Raw genomic sequence first — 22,602 nt, forward strand, 5'->3', positions numbered from 1 at the left:
GGCTGTATTTTGGGCTGTAATGTGTGGGCTGAGCGGCAGAAAGCAGGGAGCTTCCTGTGACAATGGGTGGGAGGTTCACAGGATATATTGGCCTCCGTAGAAAGCCTCTTTCCTGTCAGGCAATCTACTTAATAGTCTCTAGAAGAACCTGTGGGAGGGGAGACCTGGGCTATCTGGTCGCACTTGATCTCCACTTTAAACCTCAACAATCAGACATTTCTGGATAATGACCATTTTTTCTGTTGATTGTTCCTGTTGATGTCATTTGGCTTAGCCTGCAATTGTCCGCCAATTGCTTATGTTTGCCTTTTGCTCCACACTCAGTGGCTGCAAAGAGCTAATTCAATCAGACAACTCAAAAACTGGAATGTAGTATTTTTCCTTAAAAGTAAATGTAAGTGCAGAAGTTTTTGGCCTGACACCACAACAGAAGCTAGCCGAGATCAATACACCCAACTGTGGGAAACATAAGGAAATAGAGCCCCCAGGTGCATGCTGGGATGGTAGTGGGATGAGAGATGCAGCAGCAGCAGCAGCAGCAGCAGCAGCAGCAGCAGCAGAAAAGTGATCAGCAGTAAAGACTGAGCAAGCGAGTTTGACAGCTGAAATAAACTGCTCAATTGGTGGCGGCCGAGTCAGCTGACACATCAGCTGATGCGAATGAAACACCACTTGAGTCTTATCTGATGTAATGTCAACAACACACAAGTGGTTGCCTGTTTTACATTTTCTTCAGAATCCAAGCCATTAGCAAATGTTTCGTCAGAAGACACTCTGCTGCAGATGATTTATTATTTTGGACTCACTGCACTTCCAAATAAACTAAAACCATCAATATAAGCAGTGCATTATTTTCTAGAACTCTTCATGTGAAATATTAAATTTCATAATACATGTAATATGAAATTGTGGACACGTGGTCAAAGTAAACTGTAATTATCTTGCTATATCAACATAAGCAAATTACACGATGAGTCACAGTTTTACTTTTTTTTATCACATAGTCTTGTGGAGAATATTAGAGTAGTGACTTGTAAACTCCTATAAGATGTAGAAAGATGCATGATTACAATGCTGTAAGCCCCTGGCTGAGACAACACACGTTATCTCTTCAACAAAGACGTCACATGCTGTGTGGAAACACGCTGTGTGTGGAAATGTGACGGAATTCCAATCAGACTCCTCCTGTCTCCCTTTATCTCTCCTCTAGTGTCTGTTATTCCTGTAATGTGGAGTGTTTGTCTCTGCGCTCTTGTTTGTCGGAGCTGTGAAACAGATTTAAAGGTGGTGTTTATTGTTGTGCTGCACCGCCCTGTTATCGCTGCATTCCCCTCATTCTTCTCCCCTCAGCACCCGCTGGCCAGATGGTGTCACTCCAGGAGCTAATTCAGCCCTCGCACATGTGCATAACACAAGCACTCATAATCACACAAACACGCTCGTAGCAACATGCGAAATTTAAGCTTTGCTTAGCAGCACACATGCACGCTTAAACAGACTGCACTACACTTTGCTCTACTTAAAAAAAGCTGTGTGTGCTGTTGTCTATGTATTTGATATACATTCACTTGTGTTGCATTTATTCATTAACTAACATGTGATGTGCACACATGGGGAAGGTTGTTAATCATGCATATGCAGTACATGTTTACATGCAAACACGCAGCAGGTTACACAGCCACAAGAACACTTAAAGGGTCATAAACTTGCAGTTTCATTCTATGAGCTTAAAAAATACAATCAAGTGTATGCAGAGAGCAATAGAAGAAGAGGGGAGGACTATCACCACCTGCACTCACACTACAGCAGTGTTGCCAGGTCAAGAGAAAATATCCAGGCCAACAGCCATGAGAAAACCACCCAGCAGGCTCCAAAACAATAAACCATCCAAGTACTGGAGATCCCTCGTTTCATGCTTCCCTGCTCACTTTATTTTTCCAGTTTTTGAGTGTAGCTTATAATACATCAGACATTAATATCTGATCAAATACTACTTGAAAATTACAATAACCTCATTCAGCTGAAAGTAAGCAGTAACATTTCCACCTATTTGTTTGTTAAGTAGCTTGTTTGGGGCGGTGAAGCAGAACTGGCAACCCTAATGTCACTACAGATATGACTAATACAAGATCTGAAAATGCTTTTCCCATGGGACATATTTTTTAGGGCCTTATAGCAGAAGATTGCTATCAACATGGATTTTTACACAAGAAGTACAAAACAGTCTGTGCTGTGATGTTAGTGGCAATTTTGGAAACTGTGATGTACAATTATAGCTACAGCTAGAAGGAGAGCTTTCATGAGAGGTGAAAAACCACTGGGAGGGGATGCTGTACTTATTTAGACTGACTCATGCCACGTATTAACGTTCTATAAACTCTGTTTATCTCTTGTAGGTGGTAGATCAGTGGCAGGAAACAGTTTGCATACATTTTCATAAACGTCTATTGAGGTCTTGAATAAAAACCAGCCTGTGCTAAAATTAGTGAACTGCTAACTTTGTCTTTGAGGCTTTCAGTATTTCTGTTAACATGAGCTTCTTGCACAAATTGAGAATGTTATTGAATGTCTTGAATGGCATTTAAGGTCCATTATTGAAAGGAATGCTCGAAGTGACACATAAACTCAAATGTCACTAAGCACAGGAGTGTTTAGTAGAAAAATTATGATGACAAACCAGTCCACAGAAAATATCATGTTGCAGTGTCACTGCTTTCAAGTTGACGCTTTTACCGACAAATCGCCTTGACAGTTATTCCCACATGATTCCCATTTAGCATTATGCTTTAAAACAGAGCACAGCAACCAAGTGAACAACAGCGTGTGAAGCAGAAAGAGAAGAGGGTGACAAAGTGAGGGAGGAGAAGGCAGGTTGGCTTCTGTTAGCTGGACCATTGTAGCAGCGAGCTGACCTGCCAGGGATTAACACCTCATGTCGCCTGTTCATTCCCCTGTTGTCTCCTAACACACTGCACACAGACACACAGCCAAAAAATTAGCTTACACCCAAAAAGGATTCAGCCTTTTAACCATGAAGTCAAATGAACGGGAAAAACACACTGCAGATTAACAAAAGGTGAAAAGGATGCGGTTCATTTAATTCATGTGCGAGCAAAATGATGCAACATTGATCACTGCAGAAATGTGTGCTTTATCTTGTTCACAGCCTGATAAGCCTCTTGGCACACAATGCACCCTCTTTTCTCTCCTCGAGGCAATAACCGTCTGATTATATGCTTTGAGGGAAACAGGGAGGCTGGCTAAATGAGTGTATGCTCTCAGTTAATCAAAGGTGTGTTTGATGTAGCAGACAGCAGTATTAGGTGGAAGGTGTGCGCGCCGCTGTCTCAGCGGAGCTTCAAATGCACGGGACTATAAAAGCTAGCAAGCGCCGCATGATTAAATCAATCCAGTCTAAATCATGACAAGTCAGAGTGATTTATCTGACATGTCAAGAGCTGCGGTAATGCGTGCAGAATCAGTCCAACAACTGAGCAATAAATCTACACAACCACACCTCAGCCAGCTTAAAAGGAGCTAAACACTACTGAGGTGGTGTGACAAATGACTCTGCTCCGCTGCTTTCATATCCTACGGAAAAATGAAAGCAGGGAACTTACTATTTGAATATTAACCTCCATCAACACCTTTCACATCAAGACTACAAGGAAATACCTCTCGTCTCCTTAACAGAACAGATGTATGAATATAACATAGTTAACAATGCTAAGGGGAGTTTGCCACTTACAACTAAGCTGCCTACACATCAGGGCTACCTGGGTGGGAGGAGACCGGAGGGTGGTTACCATGTTTCTGCAGCCAGCAGTAAACTCTGAATGAGTACCATACTGCATGAGCGTTTAATGGGTTTTGGGCTACTGAAGGAAAAATGAACTGAAATTGCTGACATCCCTACTTCTGTTAAAATGATTTTAATTGTGGTCACTATGACTATGATGTTCAAATGCGTATTTCATGGGATTTTAAAAGTAGTTTATGTATCACTGATGTTTAATCAACCTGCTGCATACATTTACCTCCACTTAAAAGGCTTTCCAGTTTGCTAAATGCTAGCTTGTAGTTTTCCACCTTTGTTGCTGGCACACTGCAGTGTTTGTGGGCGCACTGCCTCCATCAGTTGTTGCTCAGAGGAGTAAGGTGAAACCAACGGCAGGATGTGAATCACACTTGTGTGCTTGTTTGTGCATGATATCAACAAAACGGGCACCCCTTGTAAAAGCATTGCTACACAGGGTGCATTTAATGCACTCTGTAATATGGACATCTGAAGCATCAACACAGAATAACACACAGAAGATCATCTTGTCACTCATGCATTGTCATGCTGAAATAAGTTTACAGCCATGTCACATTGTCTTAACATGCCATTAACACAGACTGCTTCCATTTGGGCCAGAACAGTCCCAGGAACTAACCTAGGGAACTAAATCAGGGACTAAAATTTACTTTTGAGTGTTCATGTTTACATTTGGATCACATTGTCCAATATTCAGAAAATTAATTTTAGCTGCTCTGCAGTTTTCAGATTTGCCATTATTACATATATCCATCCATCCGTTTTCGTAACTGCTTATCCTCTTGAGGGTCACGGGGGGCTGGAGCCTATCCCAGCTGACATTGGGCGAGAGATGGGTACAGGTCATCACTTGCCAGCTAACACAGAAAGACAGACAACCATTTGCACTCACATTCACATCTACGGACAATTTAGATTCACCAGTTAACCTATCCCCAACCTGCATGTTTTTGGACTGTGAGAGGAAGCCGGAGTACCCGGGGAGAACCCATGCTGACACAGGGAGAACATGCAAACTCCGCACAGAAGGGCTCCCTCCTGGGATCAAACCAGGAAACCTCTTGCTGTGATGCGACAGTGCTAACCACCACACCACCGTGTCGCATTCTGCATTACACAGTGCATTCAGTCCCTGTTTTCATAGATGTCCAGGCTTTGGTCTGAACCTTGAATGAAACTTACAATGCAGAAGTATTATCTGAAGAGTTTTGCTGCAGCTCCAGTGTTGCAGAAGACAGTTTTACACTGGTGACTGTTCAATAAGGCCCTGTAATCTCTTTGTGGCCCTGTTTAATGTCGAGGGAGGTGTACCCCGCAGAGCTCTTTGTGTCTAAATAATTACTGTCCTCAGAAAGAAGAGAGTGCAGCGGAGAAAGCGTGATGATGTGCATTAGACACCACCACCATCTCTCTTTATCTCCCTCTCGCTTCACACACTGTTTATTTTTCTGCACTCCAGGCTCCATTTGTGAGACTCCTTTTGCCTTCTGGTTTATGCATGCCTCATGAAGACCCCCTTACCCTTTGCAAGCAACTTCGGGGTTTGCTGACATTCCTCTGTGCAGAATGCATAAACCTTCCTTTGGGAGCTGAATGTGCTTCCACGGTGGATCTCAAGGCCCCGGCAGAACCACGTAAAGCCGGGCACTTTATTGTTGCGGGCAAGGAAACCTGTGTTGGATTTTATGCACTCATACCCACACACACATGCGCACACACACACACACACACTGATGCTCCAGTCCCCATGCAGCCTGGAACAGCAACAAAGCTCTCCCGTACTGTTGCCACGGTAACGTAGTCGGGTCAAACCAGTCGAGCGGTCTCTCCTGTTCCAGGCTGAGCCCCCTCCCCCCCCACACACCCCCTCCACTCACTTGCACCATCTCTGTGTGTGTTTTTCTGTCCATCATCCTTATCCTCTCCTCTTTCCCTCTTCTCTGCCGTCACTTCCCCCCGGCTCATCGTATCTTAAGCCACTTCTTCTCCACTTTTTGGTGACTGTCACATTTCTGCCCCAGGCTCAACAGGGTAAAATGAGGATGATTCACCACTCTTACCACTTGGTGTAATTGAGGTCTGTAGAAACCAATGGCAGTTCTCTACATTTTTAACCAAAACATTTTGGGGAGGCATCTGGCAAATAGCAAGGAAATGTTGAAGCTATGTTTTTGACCAGGTTATCTCAGGTTAAGAGGAAACATCATGCATTTCGAATTTCCAGAATGCCTAATCCTTACCTAATGCTGAGTACACATGTGCTATTCACACCAACAGCAAAGCATTAACTTTGCAATTATTTGCATCAGTATTCATTTGTAAATGGGTTAATAATACAGAATGTGATAAAGCTGCTCCATTATGTGTAGAAATAATTTAGTAACCATTTTATAATAGAAAAAAAAAAAAACACTTCAGGCTTTTGGCATATGGAAATTATATCACAACTAAGCCGTTGCTGGCAGACACACAGTGATGGATTACCCTTCTTCTCCTGCAGCTATTATAGATCTATTGTTGGAGTCATGGACTGTGAATAAATGGAAATGACACAGATAGACAATTGAAATCTGTTTATTACTGATAGAACACAGCAGACATGAGACGGCAATGAAAGCAGATGCAAATGTGCCAAACAAAGTCTAATTGCTCTGTGGTGCTCCAGCTTAGATATTACAATTAACAGCACCCAAAATCCTGGCGCATACGAAGTAAATTGAGTGGCAAGACATATTTTTACACCTAGACTCACATCTCTTTCACTAACCCTTGGCAGTCTGTACATTGTCCTTTATAGTGGCATTAACTGTACATGCCACCAGTCTTTTGTCTTGTGATGTAAACAAAAGGATAGCAAAGAGATATATCCTGCAGGGGTGGCTCCTTGTGTTATTTTCCAAGATAAGATTAGTTGAGCATTGTCCTGAAATGAGGTCACCAGCTTATATTTAGTCTATTTATTGCTTGCTTATGAAAACATCTGAGGACATGCAGTCCTTCAGTGAACACATTGGCTTTTGCAGAAGTTAGCCCACATCAAAGCTTTTTAGAGGTAATGTAATAGAAGTGCCTCAGCTCACATACACATTCAAGTTCAAACAGGGTAATACCGTAGCTGAAAAGTAAGTTCATGGGGATGAATGGAGCTTGAGTGAGTAGGCACAGTGACTTTGCTCACATGCACACTTATATTCCACTATTATTACAAACATAGCAATATTCTGAATTGAATAGGGGTTATGCGAAAGCCTACATTCTATTTGGATATTCTGAATTAGGCCTATTTTGGAATGAAGTATTTTTCAATTGAGACATGCGGGATGTGCCGGTATTATTTGGGTTTTAGGAGCATTCTTTGGACATGTATGCAGCTCATTCAGATTATGCATCTCAGCTAGAATTTATGGTCAGCTCTGTACGTTGTCATGGATGTGTTGCATTTCTGGTTGGAAGGACAAACACACCTACTCCCAAACTTAATAAAAGACTTTAACATCAGCAGGTTTTTGGATATGCACAAATATTCAAACGCTGACCTTTACAAGAAGGTGGTTGATGGAATGAAAGAGAAAGGCTGTGTTGACACAGTTGAACAAGTCCACCACCAGTGGAAAACTTTGAAAAACTCCTATTTTGACTGAAAAAAGCAAAATGGCACAAGCAGCTCTATGTGTTCCTCATTTTCAGATTTTAAAGCGATAAACAATAGGTTAGAGCACATTAATCTGAGTATGCACGGCTGCATGTGAATGGGATTATCAATGGAATATTCATTTTCATTCTGTAGCCATGTAAACAGCTTCGTAGGAATACTGTCCTTTTCAGAATAAGGACAAAACTGGAATATTTTGTGCATGTAAACGATTGGCACACAGGGGCGGGTGTTGATTACCATGAGCTCTCAGTAATTTGAGGAGTTTGCATTGAAGTCTCAAAAGTATGTCTGTGTAACTCTAGAGGCTCCACCACAGCCTGCCACAGCACACGAGTCATAAATGTGAGTTCTGAACAGCTGACTTTTACAACTTTTACTCCCAGGCCATTTTATGATACAACTAACTATTGTGTTTTATTGGATAAGGGGGAGGAAGAGAGAGTGGCGAAATGAGTGAAAGGTCACATTGTTGTACTTGCTTGAGTGGCTGTCGTACTTGGCCAACTGAGATACTGGGATGGCCCAGAGATGCCCTTTCAGAAAGCATTTTCTTGGCATATTTGTGAAGTGAAAATATATGAGCAGGCTGATTAACAAGCAGTTACAGTCTGTGCATCCCTTTCATTGAGAGGGTGAGGGACTGCAGTAGCTTATTGGTGACCTTACCCAATTTGTGATTAGAGGTTTGGCACAAGTTTATTCTACATCAAACAGGTGGATAGATCTATGTCATCTGCATAACAAGACCTTAGCTTCGATTGCTTATATCCATCTCATAGGGCTGGGTGTCTTTTACAAGAAATTATGATACCAGTACCAATACCAGTACCCTAAAAGTGATGCGATACCAATAGATTATTTAATTCCATACTTTCCTTTTTTTTTTTTCAAATTCATTCAACACCCATCCTGTCAATGGAGTGATGTGTAGTAAAGCCCTGCTTTTGAACATTTCAGTGACATCTGGGCACACTGAACTGCAGACTTGGACATACTGCTGCAGGAGTGTGAGCTCTTTGCCAGGAACGGGGAGTCTTTCCGCACACAAACAGTGACAGGGCTAACCATTAGCATCACACAGCTGACATCACCAAATAGTTTTTAACAGGTTTAATTACCAATTTGAGCTGTTTTGATATTGGTGCCAGTTTGTTGGGTTGGGTTTAATGGCTCCATATTGGATGATAGCCAACCAAGCAGACGTTAAACATATCATTTGCCAGAAGGAGGGACCAGAGACGGCAGCAACAGAAAGTTTTCTTATCCAACAAAGAGTTGGGACGGTCAGAGAACAGATTCCTAATGCTAAAAGGATCAAATGCAGATATTGTTTGATTGGGGACGTGTAGTACTACTTGGATCTGGGTTTTTTCGGTCAATACCTTAAATGTATAGAGTACCAAAACCCAGCCCTACCAGCTTATCATTAGAAATAAAAATGGAGTAAGCATTAGTTAGTAACAGGAAAACGATAGTTTAAGCTACAATTGTGCTGCATGTGGTTGAAAGGGTAAAGTCAAATAATTTAAATGTCATAATAAATGTATGGCAGATGAAAATTAAGAAATTCATTAAATTGAGAAAAACTAATTCCAATTTTGAATTAATACAAAAGTTAGAATGCTAATCTCCTGTGATTGCTGTATGCAAAGGCTTTAGCCTGCACACTATCTTCCAAACAAAGATGATGCCAGTCCTCTTGTCAGATATTAAATGCAATTAAAGATTAATATCTCAAACTGTCAAATAATCAGTGCAGTCCTTGTATATCACCCTTTTCCACCTGAATGAATGAAGCAGATGATAACCACAGGGACTTCCAGCAGAATGCTAATGAAACTCTTTCTGCCAGTTGATACCTAATTGATCACTCCACTCGCTGCCAGTTGGTCACAAAGGCATGTTTCTATTATTAACTAAGGAGACGCTGACTTGATGTGTATTGATGGACCTTCATACCAAAGCTTAAAATAGTCTGCCTAAAAGAAGGAAAACACCTGGTCTCAGCATCCTTTCTTGTCAGACTGTAGCAGCTTTGTCCTCGTAACAGCTCTTTAAAGATGTCTCTCAAGGTAATGAATTTAATGACAAGTGGCCTGTTAATACCGTCTGGTCCCTCGTGAGAAATGAACGCATAGTGTTGTGTGTTGAGGAGAGCTGCTTTGAGCTGCTGTGTGAATGCAGTGTGATGACATTAAATCCTTCTGTCACAGTGGTGTTGGCCCTCGAGATCAGTCACACTGTTAAAAAATACAGCAGTGGAACCCTTCTGCTCTTGATAGTTTCTCTGAACTAAGGATAGACTGTTATATTATTGTTGTCATGGGCAGCATTGCCACAATTCTGAGCTTCATACAATGGCCATAAATGGTCTGGAATACTGTTATTTAGGACATTTTTAGTCTCAGCTTTGACAGAGCTGCTATGTTAAGTGTTCTTTAGCGCAGCGTGGAAGTAACAGTTTTTCCTTTCACAATGAAAAAAAAATCAATCTTCTTGCAGTCAGTGAGTGACTTGCCCAGTCCTAAAAACTGTTATGGTACTTTTTTTTTCTTTAAACTAGAGAGAAAGAAATCTCATAACTAGTAACACTTCAGGTGTTTTCAAACAGCTTCTCCCAGGAGGCTGGGAAATGTACCAGCAAGTAAGAAAAGAAACAATTCGGCCACAAACATGTTTAGTGTAGCACAAAATAATGAATGCAAAGACTCTTGGACTAGAACATCATAACAATGCGTGGGTGGTTTTAGGATTCTTGCCTTTTCAGATACATTTTGCCTGGATTTTTTTGGTCATGCAAACCTTCCTCTTTTCTAGGGTAAGTTTTTTGCAGTGCCTGACACATGAACACCTTTTGTCACGGAAGGTGTCATTCATTAGCAGTTATGGGGCTAATGTGCTAGCCATCTGCTAACCTCCCACCCTTGGAGCCAATAATTTGATTATTCATATGGAGCGCTGAGCTGACTGCAGTTGGGCCAGGCGCTGCTGGCTGTGAACAGATGTTGAAACGTGAACTAGCAGCCCTCGGCACTGAACTCCATGCAGCTTCAAGCAGCGGCGTGTCGTCCTCTGCCATTCAGACACGCAGTGATCTCCACCGACAGGCTTTACCAAGCAGCAGCAAGGACCCAGCTCCACTCGGGCCTGATGAGATCTGGAAATAACAGGCAGCAGACAGAGGCCCAGGAGGAGGATACAATTCAATCACAAGACACACAAGCAGGCAGTCAGGCTGGCAGCAGTGTTTTCCACAGGCTGGCAGAGATGTGCATTTTGTGTGTCTCTTCACCATATCATGTTTGCAGTAACTTTGCCCACACTGCCAGTGCACCTAGAGCTGAAGATAGTGGCTGTCAGTCATATTGTAAACACTGACGAGATAGAAATCACAAATGTTAGCCATAATTCTTAATATGAAAAGTCACAAACTGAGTCAGTCTGACTGACATCCAGCGATGATATACATGGCCTGCAGTTCCCCTGCCAAGGTCGTGACATGATTTTTAAGTGGTGAAGTGGAGCTCTGGGTACTCAACTAACTCAACTTAACTAGATTCAGCATCTCAAGAGGACCTATTCAGCTTCATACTTGTATTTAAGGAACAATTTGCATGCTTTAATGGCCAAAAACCTCTTTTCTTTTCCTCATACTGTCCATGCTGGAACATCTGCAATCACCTTCTGTCTGAGAATGCTCTGTTTAGTGCCTGTCTCTGATTAGTCTTCCATATCTCAGTGTCTCTGCACTTTGTCATTGTAGCTGGGGATTGAGGGTAGTAGAAGATTGCAGCACTTTTTCGCATGAAAAATCACCAATGAATCTTAACAGTAGTTGATATGTTCCAGCAGAAATATGATTGAAAATCATAGGGCAATAACCAACACCAGAAACCAAGATTACATGTTTCAATGGACATTAGCATGTAGCTACATGTAGCTTTATGTAGCAGTTTAGGCTATGTAAAGTGAACACTTGCAGTAGCATGCCTGGAGCAGATTATCATGTAATTAAATGCGGCACACTACAACGTCATACTGTAACCAGAGTAGGATAAACTATTACAAAGTGTTTAGAGCATCAGGAAACCTGAGGTGTTATACTCACAGGGATTACCTCTACATATGTTTACCTCACTATTTGAAACTGTTGCTATGTTAAATATGAACATCCTTCATTGTAATACTGTAAGTGAGCCACAAAATATGTAAAAGAATAATAGGTCCCCTTTAATACAGTGGCTGACACCAGTATTTATTATGTGTAGTGGCCCTAAAACTCCATAGCTGACAAAATGTTTTGCTGAAAAAAACACCATCACTGCCTGCAAATAAAGAGTGTAATTTGTACAATGAATGGATAACTGCAAACTTTTAGGTGAGGGTTTAAAAAATACAATGTATTGCCAGAATAGCACTGTGAAATGGAAAAATGGATTGCATTTAAGTAGTGCCTTTCTTCTTTTACAATTTGCCTCGCATTCATCCATCCATTAGAGTTGAGTTACATTAAACAACACACTTTGGCTGATATTCGGCATCATTGTTGGTTCGCTTTTTCAAGCACTTTTGTATTATTTAGTGCCAAGTTGAATATATCACTGCTTATAGTTTTTGAATCATATTTATAAATGCGATGGGGTCTGGAACTGCATTTACACATCGGAAACTGGTAACTCCAAAATGACATTAACATCACCTACGGCAACATGGTGTGTTATAGCATAAATGCTCTCTTGGTACTGAATATTTATTTTTTGTGCACTACACCGACAAGACAGGTCAGACTTGAACCATCACAGCCGCTGAAATGGAGCAAACACCAGACACTAGTCTTAGTAGGACATACACAGCATGATGCCATTTTTGTCAGTCTAAAAAAACCAGGTCAGGAGGTAACTGGGGGAGGGGGCAAAAAAAAAAAAAACATTGAGTAAGATACCAGGCAGTTACAAATGATGTTTGAATTCCAGTAAACAAACACCAATTCCATACAGGCCGTAACCGAAGCGTGAAAGGAATGATTAGTTAAAGGGGGGAATTGCTTGGTCATAGTGTAAGTGTAGAGCGACTGTATTTTCTCCAGTGTGTGTTAAAGCAGCACTTCATATCATAAGCTCATTATATCTGAGCCATAAAGTGATTATGGGCTCCAGTAAGGCATTGTTCTGCTGTTGACAGGATTAAAGATGACTTAAGAGAGAGAGAGAGAGTGAGCGTCGCCGCTCTTTGCTCGAGTGTTTGCTTGCTTTGTATAAGCCAGCAGTGAAAGGGGCTGCGCGCTTGACTGTTTGCCAGCTGCGGCGCACCCTCCCTGCATTCTTTTACACATTTATCTCCCGCCACTCTGTCTATCCATCTAGATATCTGTCTGCTTTGTTCTTGTTGGAAGGTGGCATGAAGTGTTGTTTTTCATAGACTTGTCATCACCTGCTGCGTAATTGTTTCAAGGTTTTTAAAGGAAAAATCCTTGAGACACTAGAAGCAGTTAATCTCTCTTGTCAGTGTGGCATTGATAAGTATTTGTGTCACTAGGTGTGAGTGCAGGATTCCAGTGGACAGTAAAATCTGGCTGGGTTGTGTGCTACAGGTTATATGGCATCCTTTAACACTGCCAGGGTGAATCATCGATATTATTGACTTTTAATAACAAGTCACACATCAACAGTGTTTGATTTATGTACGCATCGACCACTCTACTGTTCATGTCCTTGGATGTATCTAATAACCATGCATATCTTTCACAAGTTCTCATTTTTCGCGTCTGGATCTCTAATGTGCTTTTGTGTTCTCCCCGCAGAAGAAGGCCGGAGTAGTGAAGACACAGGAGAAGAAGGAGCGGTGGAAGGAGAAAAAGGTGGTTAAGCGGCAGAAGAAGGAAGACGAGGAGGTGGAGGAGGAAGAGGAGAATGTCCAGCCGGTGGTGGATCCCCTGGAGAATGGCTTCCTTCATCACGCCCAGCGGGAGCAGGAGAGAATGACTGAGAGGCTGCTGAAGAAGACTTACTCCAAGAAGAACAAAATGGTCAGTGTGTGTGTTTTTTTTTTTAATTTAAAGTCAGGTATTCTCACCGAACAGTAGTTCAACCTAAGTTGCAAAGCATAGACTGTTGGTTCGTGAGTTATTTTGTTGACAAATGGAAAGATGTCGTCTGTGCTGGCTTTTGATGTGAAGGTAGAGGAGCCAGTCAGCTGCTTAGGCAGCATCTGATTCCATTTATTTGTTGAGTCTGGTCAGTGCTGTTATTTCAAAGACCCTTCTGTAAGGCTACATCCACTTTAATATGTTTCCATTTTAAAACACAAACCTTTTGTTACATTACGCCTAGCACCCACCCTACTCTGGCATTTCCAAACCCCTAAAACAAAGACCTTTGACAATGCTGTTGACTTTGTTTTAGTTCCAAGACTTTGGGAATTGAGATTTAGTCTGTACAGACGCAAGTGGAGATTTTGAAAGTGATGACACAGACACCAACGTTTGCTTCCTGATTGGGTCTTATCAATCAACGGATGTCAAGCCAAAGCTTTATAGCTAGGTCTACATACCTTCTGTGATGCCATCCTTCTTATGTAGGCTCCCCGTTTCCATTGCTATGGATTCCTACAGAGATGGAAAATGCTCCCGGTACCCCTTGAATATGTTGCTGCATTAACTTTGCAACAACTGCCAATATATGCTTTCTTCCACCTTGACCGTCATAGTCACGTTACTCTTTTTTGTAACAGTTCCACTTCGTCATCTGTCTAAGCAAAGTCATCTCTGGTCTTACTTCTCGCTCTTGCTGTTGTTCTTCCGTAGTATTTTCTGTAACTAAGCAACCAACTGCAGAGCAGACAAACTGCCTGTGGTTTACATGGGCACATGCATGCCCAGTGTATGCAAATGATCATGTGATATGCGTTTTCAGGCGTGTCGGTATGGATGGAGATCAATTCTGAAATGTTAAATGTAAAGAGATCAGTTTCATTTTACCACGCAGTTATAAAATGAAAATGTGTGACTATATGGATGTAGCCTCAGAGGCAGGACAGTCTTACTTTCCATCCTTCTGACAGCTGGTCCACATTGAATTTAAAGCACTTCAAGATCTACTGGGAATTATTTAGAAAGCGGTAGAAAGTGTGAACAGAGTCTTACACCTGTGTCAGACGTGACTTTACTTACTCTGGTGTCAGCAGGGACTTTGTACCACTGTTCTGAGGTTGCCAAGAGATAAGTTCACTTCACACGAGACACTTGAGTTCCCTCTATCAGCGCACCATCAAACCACTTCTCAGTGTGCAGCGCAGGAGAAAATCATTTTCTTTAAATAGACTTCGAGAGTGTGCTAAAGGCTGGAGTTTGAGTTCATTCAGAGCTGTCAAAAATTGACTTTTTATTGTCGCAGTCATTTTGGAAATGGTATATGTAATTGTGTTTTTCAACTTTTACTTGGTTTTCATTGTTTTGAAAGTAGATGCTTTAGACATTGCTCACGTTGTCCTTTAGGGAAGTCCAGGTTATTGTCACAAAAGCACTGTAGGCTTGCACAGAATCTTTATTTTCTTAAGGTTTTGTCAGTAGTAGCCTTTTGTATTTAGTAATCATGTTACTAACTTTGTGGTTGATGGTGAGATGGGGCACCGACTTTGTCTTCCTGCTGTCTAAAATGAATATGTAGCAACGTGTTAATGTTTCCAGCTTACTGTTGATGGCTCTTATCTTTTGCAGTTTGGGCTCTGCAAACATGCTCTTGTGTTTTTTTTATTTATTTATTTATTTTTTCATTCTCAGCAAGAAACTTTTCCATACTGTTTTTAAAGTGAAAGCTCAGCAGCTAGATGCACAAATCTTTGTGTGGAACAACTTAAACTGTATACACACTAAGGCAAAAATATGCATATACAGTGTTTTCATCAGATTTATAAAGCCGTGCATACACCCGATTCTGTTTTGTAAATGTTGATCATTGTGGTGCTGGGCGCACATGCATAAGCCTCACTTCCACACCCACAATTCACCAAAAATGGATGCAATCCTTAAATATCCGTCTGCATATCAGTACTTTTGCCCCTCCACCATTCATTAGACCTGTCAATAAGAATTATGGTAAAGGAAGTGCTATTTCACCAACTGTGTTGTATCAGCGAGGTCCTCCAACAGTGCCAGAGCAGCTGTCATTACACACAGCTGTGGCAAGTTGTAGCATCTGTAACACTGATTCATAAAATTTCTGCAAACTATCATTGCTGTAAAATCTTAATAATTATTATTACTAAATGCCACAAGGATGATTAATTTATTCATAGTGCTCATGTTGAAACTGATTTCACAAAGTGCTTTACAGGATAAATCACTGAAAGGGAGATGAATGTAAATAAAAATGATACAAATGATCAGTTTCACTCATAAATTATTTAGAATTAACTTTATAAATGCGCCTTCGATTGTCATTTTACAGAACACAAATAACAGAATCAGTGAAATTGGCAAAAAGAATGTTACCAGCCTCTCAACTTACATTCAGTCTCCTCCTCATCATATCAGCTGCAGCTATCTCATTTAAAACCATGTGTATGCCTGGTCTGAAGAATGAGTGAGGACTGCACACTCTCACTGCACATTGTCCTTCATAAATACCAGTTCATGTGTGAGACAAGGTGTACACCTGGTTGTTGTGCGTACACATTGTTTCTGCATCTGGCCCCTGCTCGATGCTGCTGACTGCCACTATAGACTACCAGTCACGACCTGTAATCATGCAATCACTTGTTGATACTAGGTGGATGACTAGCAGTCTGAAAACTATTGGCACAACAAACTATTGACACTGCAGTACAACAGGCCAGCTAATAAAGAGGAGGTGCCACACAACAGTAGCCCGTGACAGTAGCAGTAGCCTCCACAGGATAGTTGATACCTGGACTCTGCTGTAAGTGCACTGTGGAAGTTTTTATGCCTAGTTGGGGTTGTAGTGTTTCTTTGCATTTCACTTATTGAAACAAATGAGGGAAACAGACAATTAAGAACTGTCGGATAGTCAGATAGCCTTTGGACCTCAGTTAAGTGCAACATATGTGACTTGGGTACACTGATGAGCCCTGATGCTACCGAAAGTGGTTTCATAAACAAATTGTTGGTATGCTGCCTTCAGGTAGATTTACCCTGCTATCCCATTCTTGTTTTCCTTCATGACTGCAGAAGTGGTTCTCTGTTTGTTTATGCAGATAGAGGACTGCCAATATTCCCGGCTTCAAGCGCACTGCTGAGCCCACAGACTCCGAGTCTGTCCCAGTGAGATAGCCCATCTATGTGTTAACAGTTTGTTTAAATGGGCGGATGTTTTTATGCTCCTGTCCGAGGCCAAGCTTCACCATAGTGCCGTTGAGGATAAGAGGGGAAATGTAGTCAGGAAGCCAAACTAAATAATGAGGCTATGTAGCCCGGAGGCCTCCTCCACAGACAAAAATATCTCTCTTAGATAAGATTTCCAAAGGAAGTTAACATGGCTGAAAATGAGTTTGGCTGTGATATTTAGTTTGCTAAGAGACAGTGAAAAATTATGCATTTAGCTGATGCTCTTATCCTGAGTTTAAGTGCAAGAGGCTACACTTACTGAACCAGATCTACCCTCCCATTCAGATAATAACTCCATAATATCAGCAAACTGCTGCTGTCATGTCAAAACACTGCAACTCCAGCTGTGCTCAATTTCATGTTTTTTAGTCACTTCATCTGAAGATTTACTACACATGCTCCCAAGGAGATTAAGATAGTAAAGAGATTTTGAAATCAAGTCAAAACCCACAGGAAAACTAAAGCTAAAAACTTTTTTTAATGTTTCTTTCCATCAGCAGTGAGATAGCACTGTGCCCCTGGTATGTATAATAGGGGGTAAAGAATCAGTAGAAAAAAACCTTTTGGAATTTAAAACTCTTGATCTTGTGTCTTTTGCTTTTCAAGTAGCTACAACTTACATCTAATTTGTCATGTTTGTGTGCTTCCTTGGAGCAATTTGAAATGCTGCCTACCTCCAGATTGTAGTGTATTTTGAGGAAACCATATATAACAAAATGTTTATTTTGTCACTGATGTGCATGTATTTTTAAAAATACCAGGAGGAAGTAATGAGGTCACAAAAGCCTCTCAACCCAGAAATGAATGTGCACAAGAACTCCACAAAACTACAGTTATGTAGTATTTGTCAGCAGAGGCTTCTGTGTCAGTGAACCATAGTAATGAATGTCTCTGCAGCACCTTGCAGCACTTCAGACGGAGAATTTGTCTTTGGCGTACTGGACTGGATAAGGCACTTGACCTCATGCAAAGTCCCCTAAAGAAACACCTCAGTCCTGTGATCCATAGATAACTGGAGACATCTCCCTTCCCAGCTGGACTGATCTATAAAGTACTGCTGGTTACCTTTGCTCTTACTTAACTTCTAAACTTTCCAATCTCTTCCTTTATTCTTGTTTCAGTTACTTACTTTAATCTTAGTATTTGGCTGAAGCAATGTTTTTGCTGCTGTCACTGTCTGAAGACAAGTAGCTAAAATATCTTGAAACCTGCACAGGCTTTAGTTCTCTGCATGCTGAGAGCTAAAGCCTGCCTATAATGGATACCTCCTTATTCCTAGCTACATCATTACTGTTTTTGAGAACCAACAATTATGCTGTGTTCACACGCCGTGGGAAACAGCAACACCCAATTCCAGTCATAGTCACAGTGCAGATGAGACTCCTCATATAACTGTATCACATAACTAATTATAGATAACATTATGAAATATGAAACAGTTGATCCACATCTTTAAATAAGCACTCCAAAAGCTGGTTGAATCCTCTCTGCTTTAGTTATAAGTACAAGTGGTTTTTGATCAGGGCTGTCTCTTAAGTCAGTACCTGTCCATGCCCACTCACACTGCTTTTTATCCCACGCCCACTTGCCCACTTCCATATAATTTATAAAACATTGCCAGATAGGAGTCGCAAGCAAAGACACATTCCAACATGACCAAATCAACATCTGCTGAGGGTCTCCCAGAGCCTATAGGCCAACCTGCCCCATGAAAACCTTTTGTGGAAGCGTACGGACAGTTTAATTGCTTTCACTCTCAGTTATCCTTACAAATACAGGCACATTTCCTGAGGTTATTGTGTTATGGAATGGTGGTGTTGATGGATTCACTGTTGGCGAGTTTAGCCTCTCTGGGTCAAGTGCAGGCCAAGGAATTGTTACCCTGTTTTCCAGAGCGGCTTACAATGATCACAGCAGCAGTTATTAACTTCAAAGTTTCATTTTATGTTGGTGACTCTGAAGTGAGTATGTAAGAGCAAATGCTTGGAGTATAAGAGCAAAGAGCTTCAGAGAGAGCAATGAATAGAGATATATCTATTCTTACTTTACTCTCAACCCTTGTGATGGTGTCATGCTCTCTTAGTGTCTCTGGTAGATGGAATCCCGTGCATATAAAAAAACCATTTGCTTCCAGATGGACGGAGCTTCGATGAGGAGCCCTGTGTGGATTTGATCTGCCACAGAAAATGTCCTTGGCAACAGTGCCAACAGACTCTGTCACAGTCATGTGGCTGTTTAGTATTCAGTTCTCTTTGCTGGCAAGTTAAGTCAATAATACCATGTACACATTTGTATCTTGCTCTATCAAAATCAGTTTGATGTCGCAACAGTTCATTTCTAGATAAACATGGATTGATGTCAACATTTCTAATTTTGGTCATTTTCGGGGTTGTGTTTGAGTTTAAATAAACAAAGTCTTGGCTTTCAGATTATGAAACTCTTTGCCAATTTCAGATATTAGATACTGTTCTGAAGCTTGTAAAGGCATGATGACAAGCTAGCAGTGAACACTTGTCAACCGCACTCTGGTCCTATTCCGTGCCATTCTTCTTCCCTCTATGTCTCCCTGAATTTATGAATAAAAGGCTTGTAGTACCAAGACAGACAGTGACAGTGACAGTTTTCATCTGATTTCCAGTTTTATAGAAAGTCTTGGCTTTCAAAATATTAAAAGTTCTTAAAACTTACTTACTTTAGTCTATTACGGTTCAACAGATCATACAAATAGTCCAAGTTGTGAATATTGTTGGAAAGTCTATACTAACTGTGTGCTAACTTTACGCATCAATGGAAGGCCGCAGTTCTTCCAGCAGAAGCTACATTTTCTTCTCTTCCTGTACCGTGTTTCTGAGAATGCTTGTTTTCCTCACCTTGCTGGCTACAAAATAAAAGTGTCCCCGGGGTTTTTCTGTGTGTCTTTCACCCAGGACAAGCCTCTGGAGTACAGCATGCGCTCCTACAGTATTTTGGACGGCCACTGGGCTCCGTCATGTATCTTTACAGCCACCGTACTGCAAAGTTTAAAAGCCGTATTCTCAAAATAATGGCTCAGTGACAGTTATTATGTAATGTGACTTCTTTTGCTTAGTATTTGGAGAACAAAACTAATACTGATATCATTAGAGAGCCAAAAAAATCCTCTTTCTAACAGTGTATAAAACTCAAAATGTGTTTCAAGTCAATGTGACTAAAATGAGCCAGTCACATTTACTCTTACTTACAGATCCTTTTAGCTGGCAAACACTAAGGAGATGGATGTGTGCACATACATAAAGACTTTTGTTGTGGCTGTGGGGAAAAGAGCAGCACAGAGCAGCCATCTGGGCTATAGCAGGTGTTTACATATTATGGCAGATTATATTGATGTAGTACACTGATAGGTATGTGTACTTTTATGATGCTCTCCACCACAACGATCAGCTCGGGTGCACTTTGAGCATTTTCTACTTTGTCCTTCAGGCTGCCCTCCTATCTAAGTGTCCAGCTTAGTTTTGCCCATCCATATTTCTTTCTGTTTTGCTGTCTCTCCAGACAGAGGAGGTGTCCCGAGTGTATGTCACACACTATGATCCACAAGCGTGGTGATGTGTTGGTCTCCTTGAGGCACCCTGGGGTGCCAGAAGCTAGCTGGAGGACAGGAACTGCAGTGTCAGAGTAAAGTTTGTCACAGGGGGGCAGTGGGTGAGCAGCACTTGATCTAATTAGAAGACTCGCCAGGACCTTGGGAATGGTCGAGCATAGAGTGTTGGTGTGTTTATGCATGCGTGTGTGGGTGTGTGTATATGTGTGTGAGACAATGTGTATGTGCACTGAAGTCTAAGGGTTGTTTTCTTGTTCTCCTCTCAGTCAGACTCTTGTCAGGAGCCATTTCTCCCACAGTCACACATGTTGTTTTTTGTAGACCAGTGCTGATATTGTTTGAACTGGATCCAACAGGTTTTACCATTCATTTGCATTTGCCAAAAATGAAAAAAAAAAATCCCAGTTGCAGTTGATTTAGATTTTTGGCAATGTGGATCAAGAAACTCACCACTTAAATTCAGACTTATTGAAGTACATTTAAATGGTTAATAAGCCCATAAAGGTTCAGTAATTATCAGCTTACCTCCCTGGCTGCTGAAACTCGTCTGAAGTTTATAGCACCACTGAAAATAAGTAAATTAGCCCCTTATATTTAGACCCTTCTGGAGCAAATCCTTATTAAAACAAGAAAATTAGATGATTATCACACTTTCGTCATTTACACATTGTAGGGAATAATTATATCCATAAACCAATACATGAGTCTGACCTGCACTGCTGTTTTTATCTGTCACTCCCTGCTGTAGGACACCAGAGAAGCAGCTTGCAGCATACCCAGCAAGCACCAGCATGGCTTTGACCTTCAATATGCTTCAAATGGGGGTCATGAATAACACATAACACTGACTCGCTCAAGCAACACACTGATAGCTACACATACACATCACATCAGCATCCCTGTCCATTAGTGCTGTGGCTCACCCTGTGCTGCACCCACCCCCCACTGACAGTGTCATAAAGGAAAACATATCCGGACACTTCACTCTATTATTCCAGCCCCCACCTCAGGGAAACCCCTCACTATCAGGCCAGCGTGTGGACATGAAGCCAGCATCCTGCATGCCCCTGTCATAGCCGCTTCAGGATTACCTCCGCGTCTTCATATCTAGGTGTGTTTATAAGCAGTAAGCCAGCCGGAGACAGATCAGATTAGCTGGGGCATTAACAGTGCACTGGAGCATAGTTCAGGGGCAGCCTGAGAGCTGCGATAGACGCGGGAGCACTGCTGCCCATCGGCAGTGGGGCAGCGGTAACGGGGCGAGTGATCAGAATGACTGATAACGGTAGGGTGGTTGTTATCTGGGGAGCAGCGACCCTGAGCGGTAGCAGCTCGGCTCAGGAGACAATATCTCTCCTGGCTAACCCTGCTTCCAGCCCATTTAAACTGGAGATCAAGGTGAATGCTCTTCCCCTGAGTCATTCCGGGCAAGTGGCTGAGCTACAATTTAGTATTGCTGACTTATTTTAAATCCAAAATGTACAATTTCTTGTTGTCTGACAGAAACAGTGGATGTCAGATTTTGCTGGATATATAGAAACAACTTGAAGGAATACTTCACTCCTTAAATGACCATTTGTACATTGATTACTCACCCTGGGTTACGTTAGATTTGTGAAAAAAACAACTTGTTTTTCTTGCATGCCTCCAGTGAACGAAGAATCCAAGAACTGAGAGAATTCTTGATGAATTAAAGTAAGGGGTCCATGTTCAACAACAGCAAAACTATATTAAACAAAGACAGAGATGAGTGGAGGAGCGTGACTTGTAATATAGATATCTGATTACTAACTCTCACACAACTTGTCCAGTATAATCCAAGTCTCACTTATCCAGTCATATGCTCAGTACCAAACAGACAGCCCTTTTCAACAGGGAACTGAACAAAAATGTATCTATGCTCTCTTCAAAGCCAGGCTCTACTGACAAAGACAGTAACTGTACCTTGCTGAACAAGAGATCTGCTGGATCAATTAGTTAGTTAGTGTTAGTGAAAAAGTTAGTCTAGATTCAGCAAATTAATGCAATAAACACCAACAAACTAGCCATCCAGGCAGCAGTAGACCAGCACTCTGAGGTCGTTGAAATAGGGCGCTTGGTTACTGACAAAAAAAAAAAACGCCCTTTACTGTTGGCATGATACGCAGCCAGTGGCCGTTATAGTTTAGCGATGCATTTAAGACGGAAATGCGGTGGAAGACGAATGAAAG

At 41.5% G+C, this 22,602-nt stretch overlaps 1 protein-coding gene across 11 annotated transcripts in view; it reads left to right on the forward strand.

Annotated features, from left to right (window-relative positions):
- Positions 1-22,602, forward strand: part of fbrsl1 (fibrosin-like 1) — a 400,430-nt gene that overhangs the window by 164,440 nt on the left and 213,388 nt on the right. For all 11 annotated transcript variants that reach the window (XM_049577999.1, XM_049578000.1, XM_049577994.1 and 8 more), the window contains one exon: positions 13,273-13,497. In XM_049577999.1, the coding sequence (XP_049433956.1) occupies positions 13,450-13,497 (48 nt within the window). In that variant the 5' untranslated portion in view covers positions 13,273-13,449. The remainder of the gene's footprint in view (positions 1-13,272; positions 13,498-22,602) is intronic.

This window comes from Epinephelus fuscoguttatus, linkage group LG6 (genome assembly GCF_011397635.1).
Source record: "Epinephelus fuscoguttatus linkage group LG6, E.fuscoguttatus.final_Chr_v1".
NCBI lineage: Eukaryota > Metazoa > Chordata > Actinopteri > Perciformes > Serranidae > Epinephelus > Epinephelus fuscoguttatus.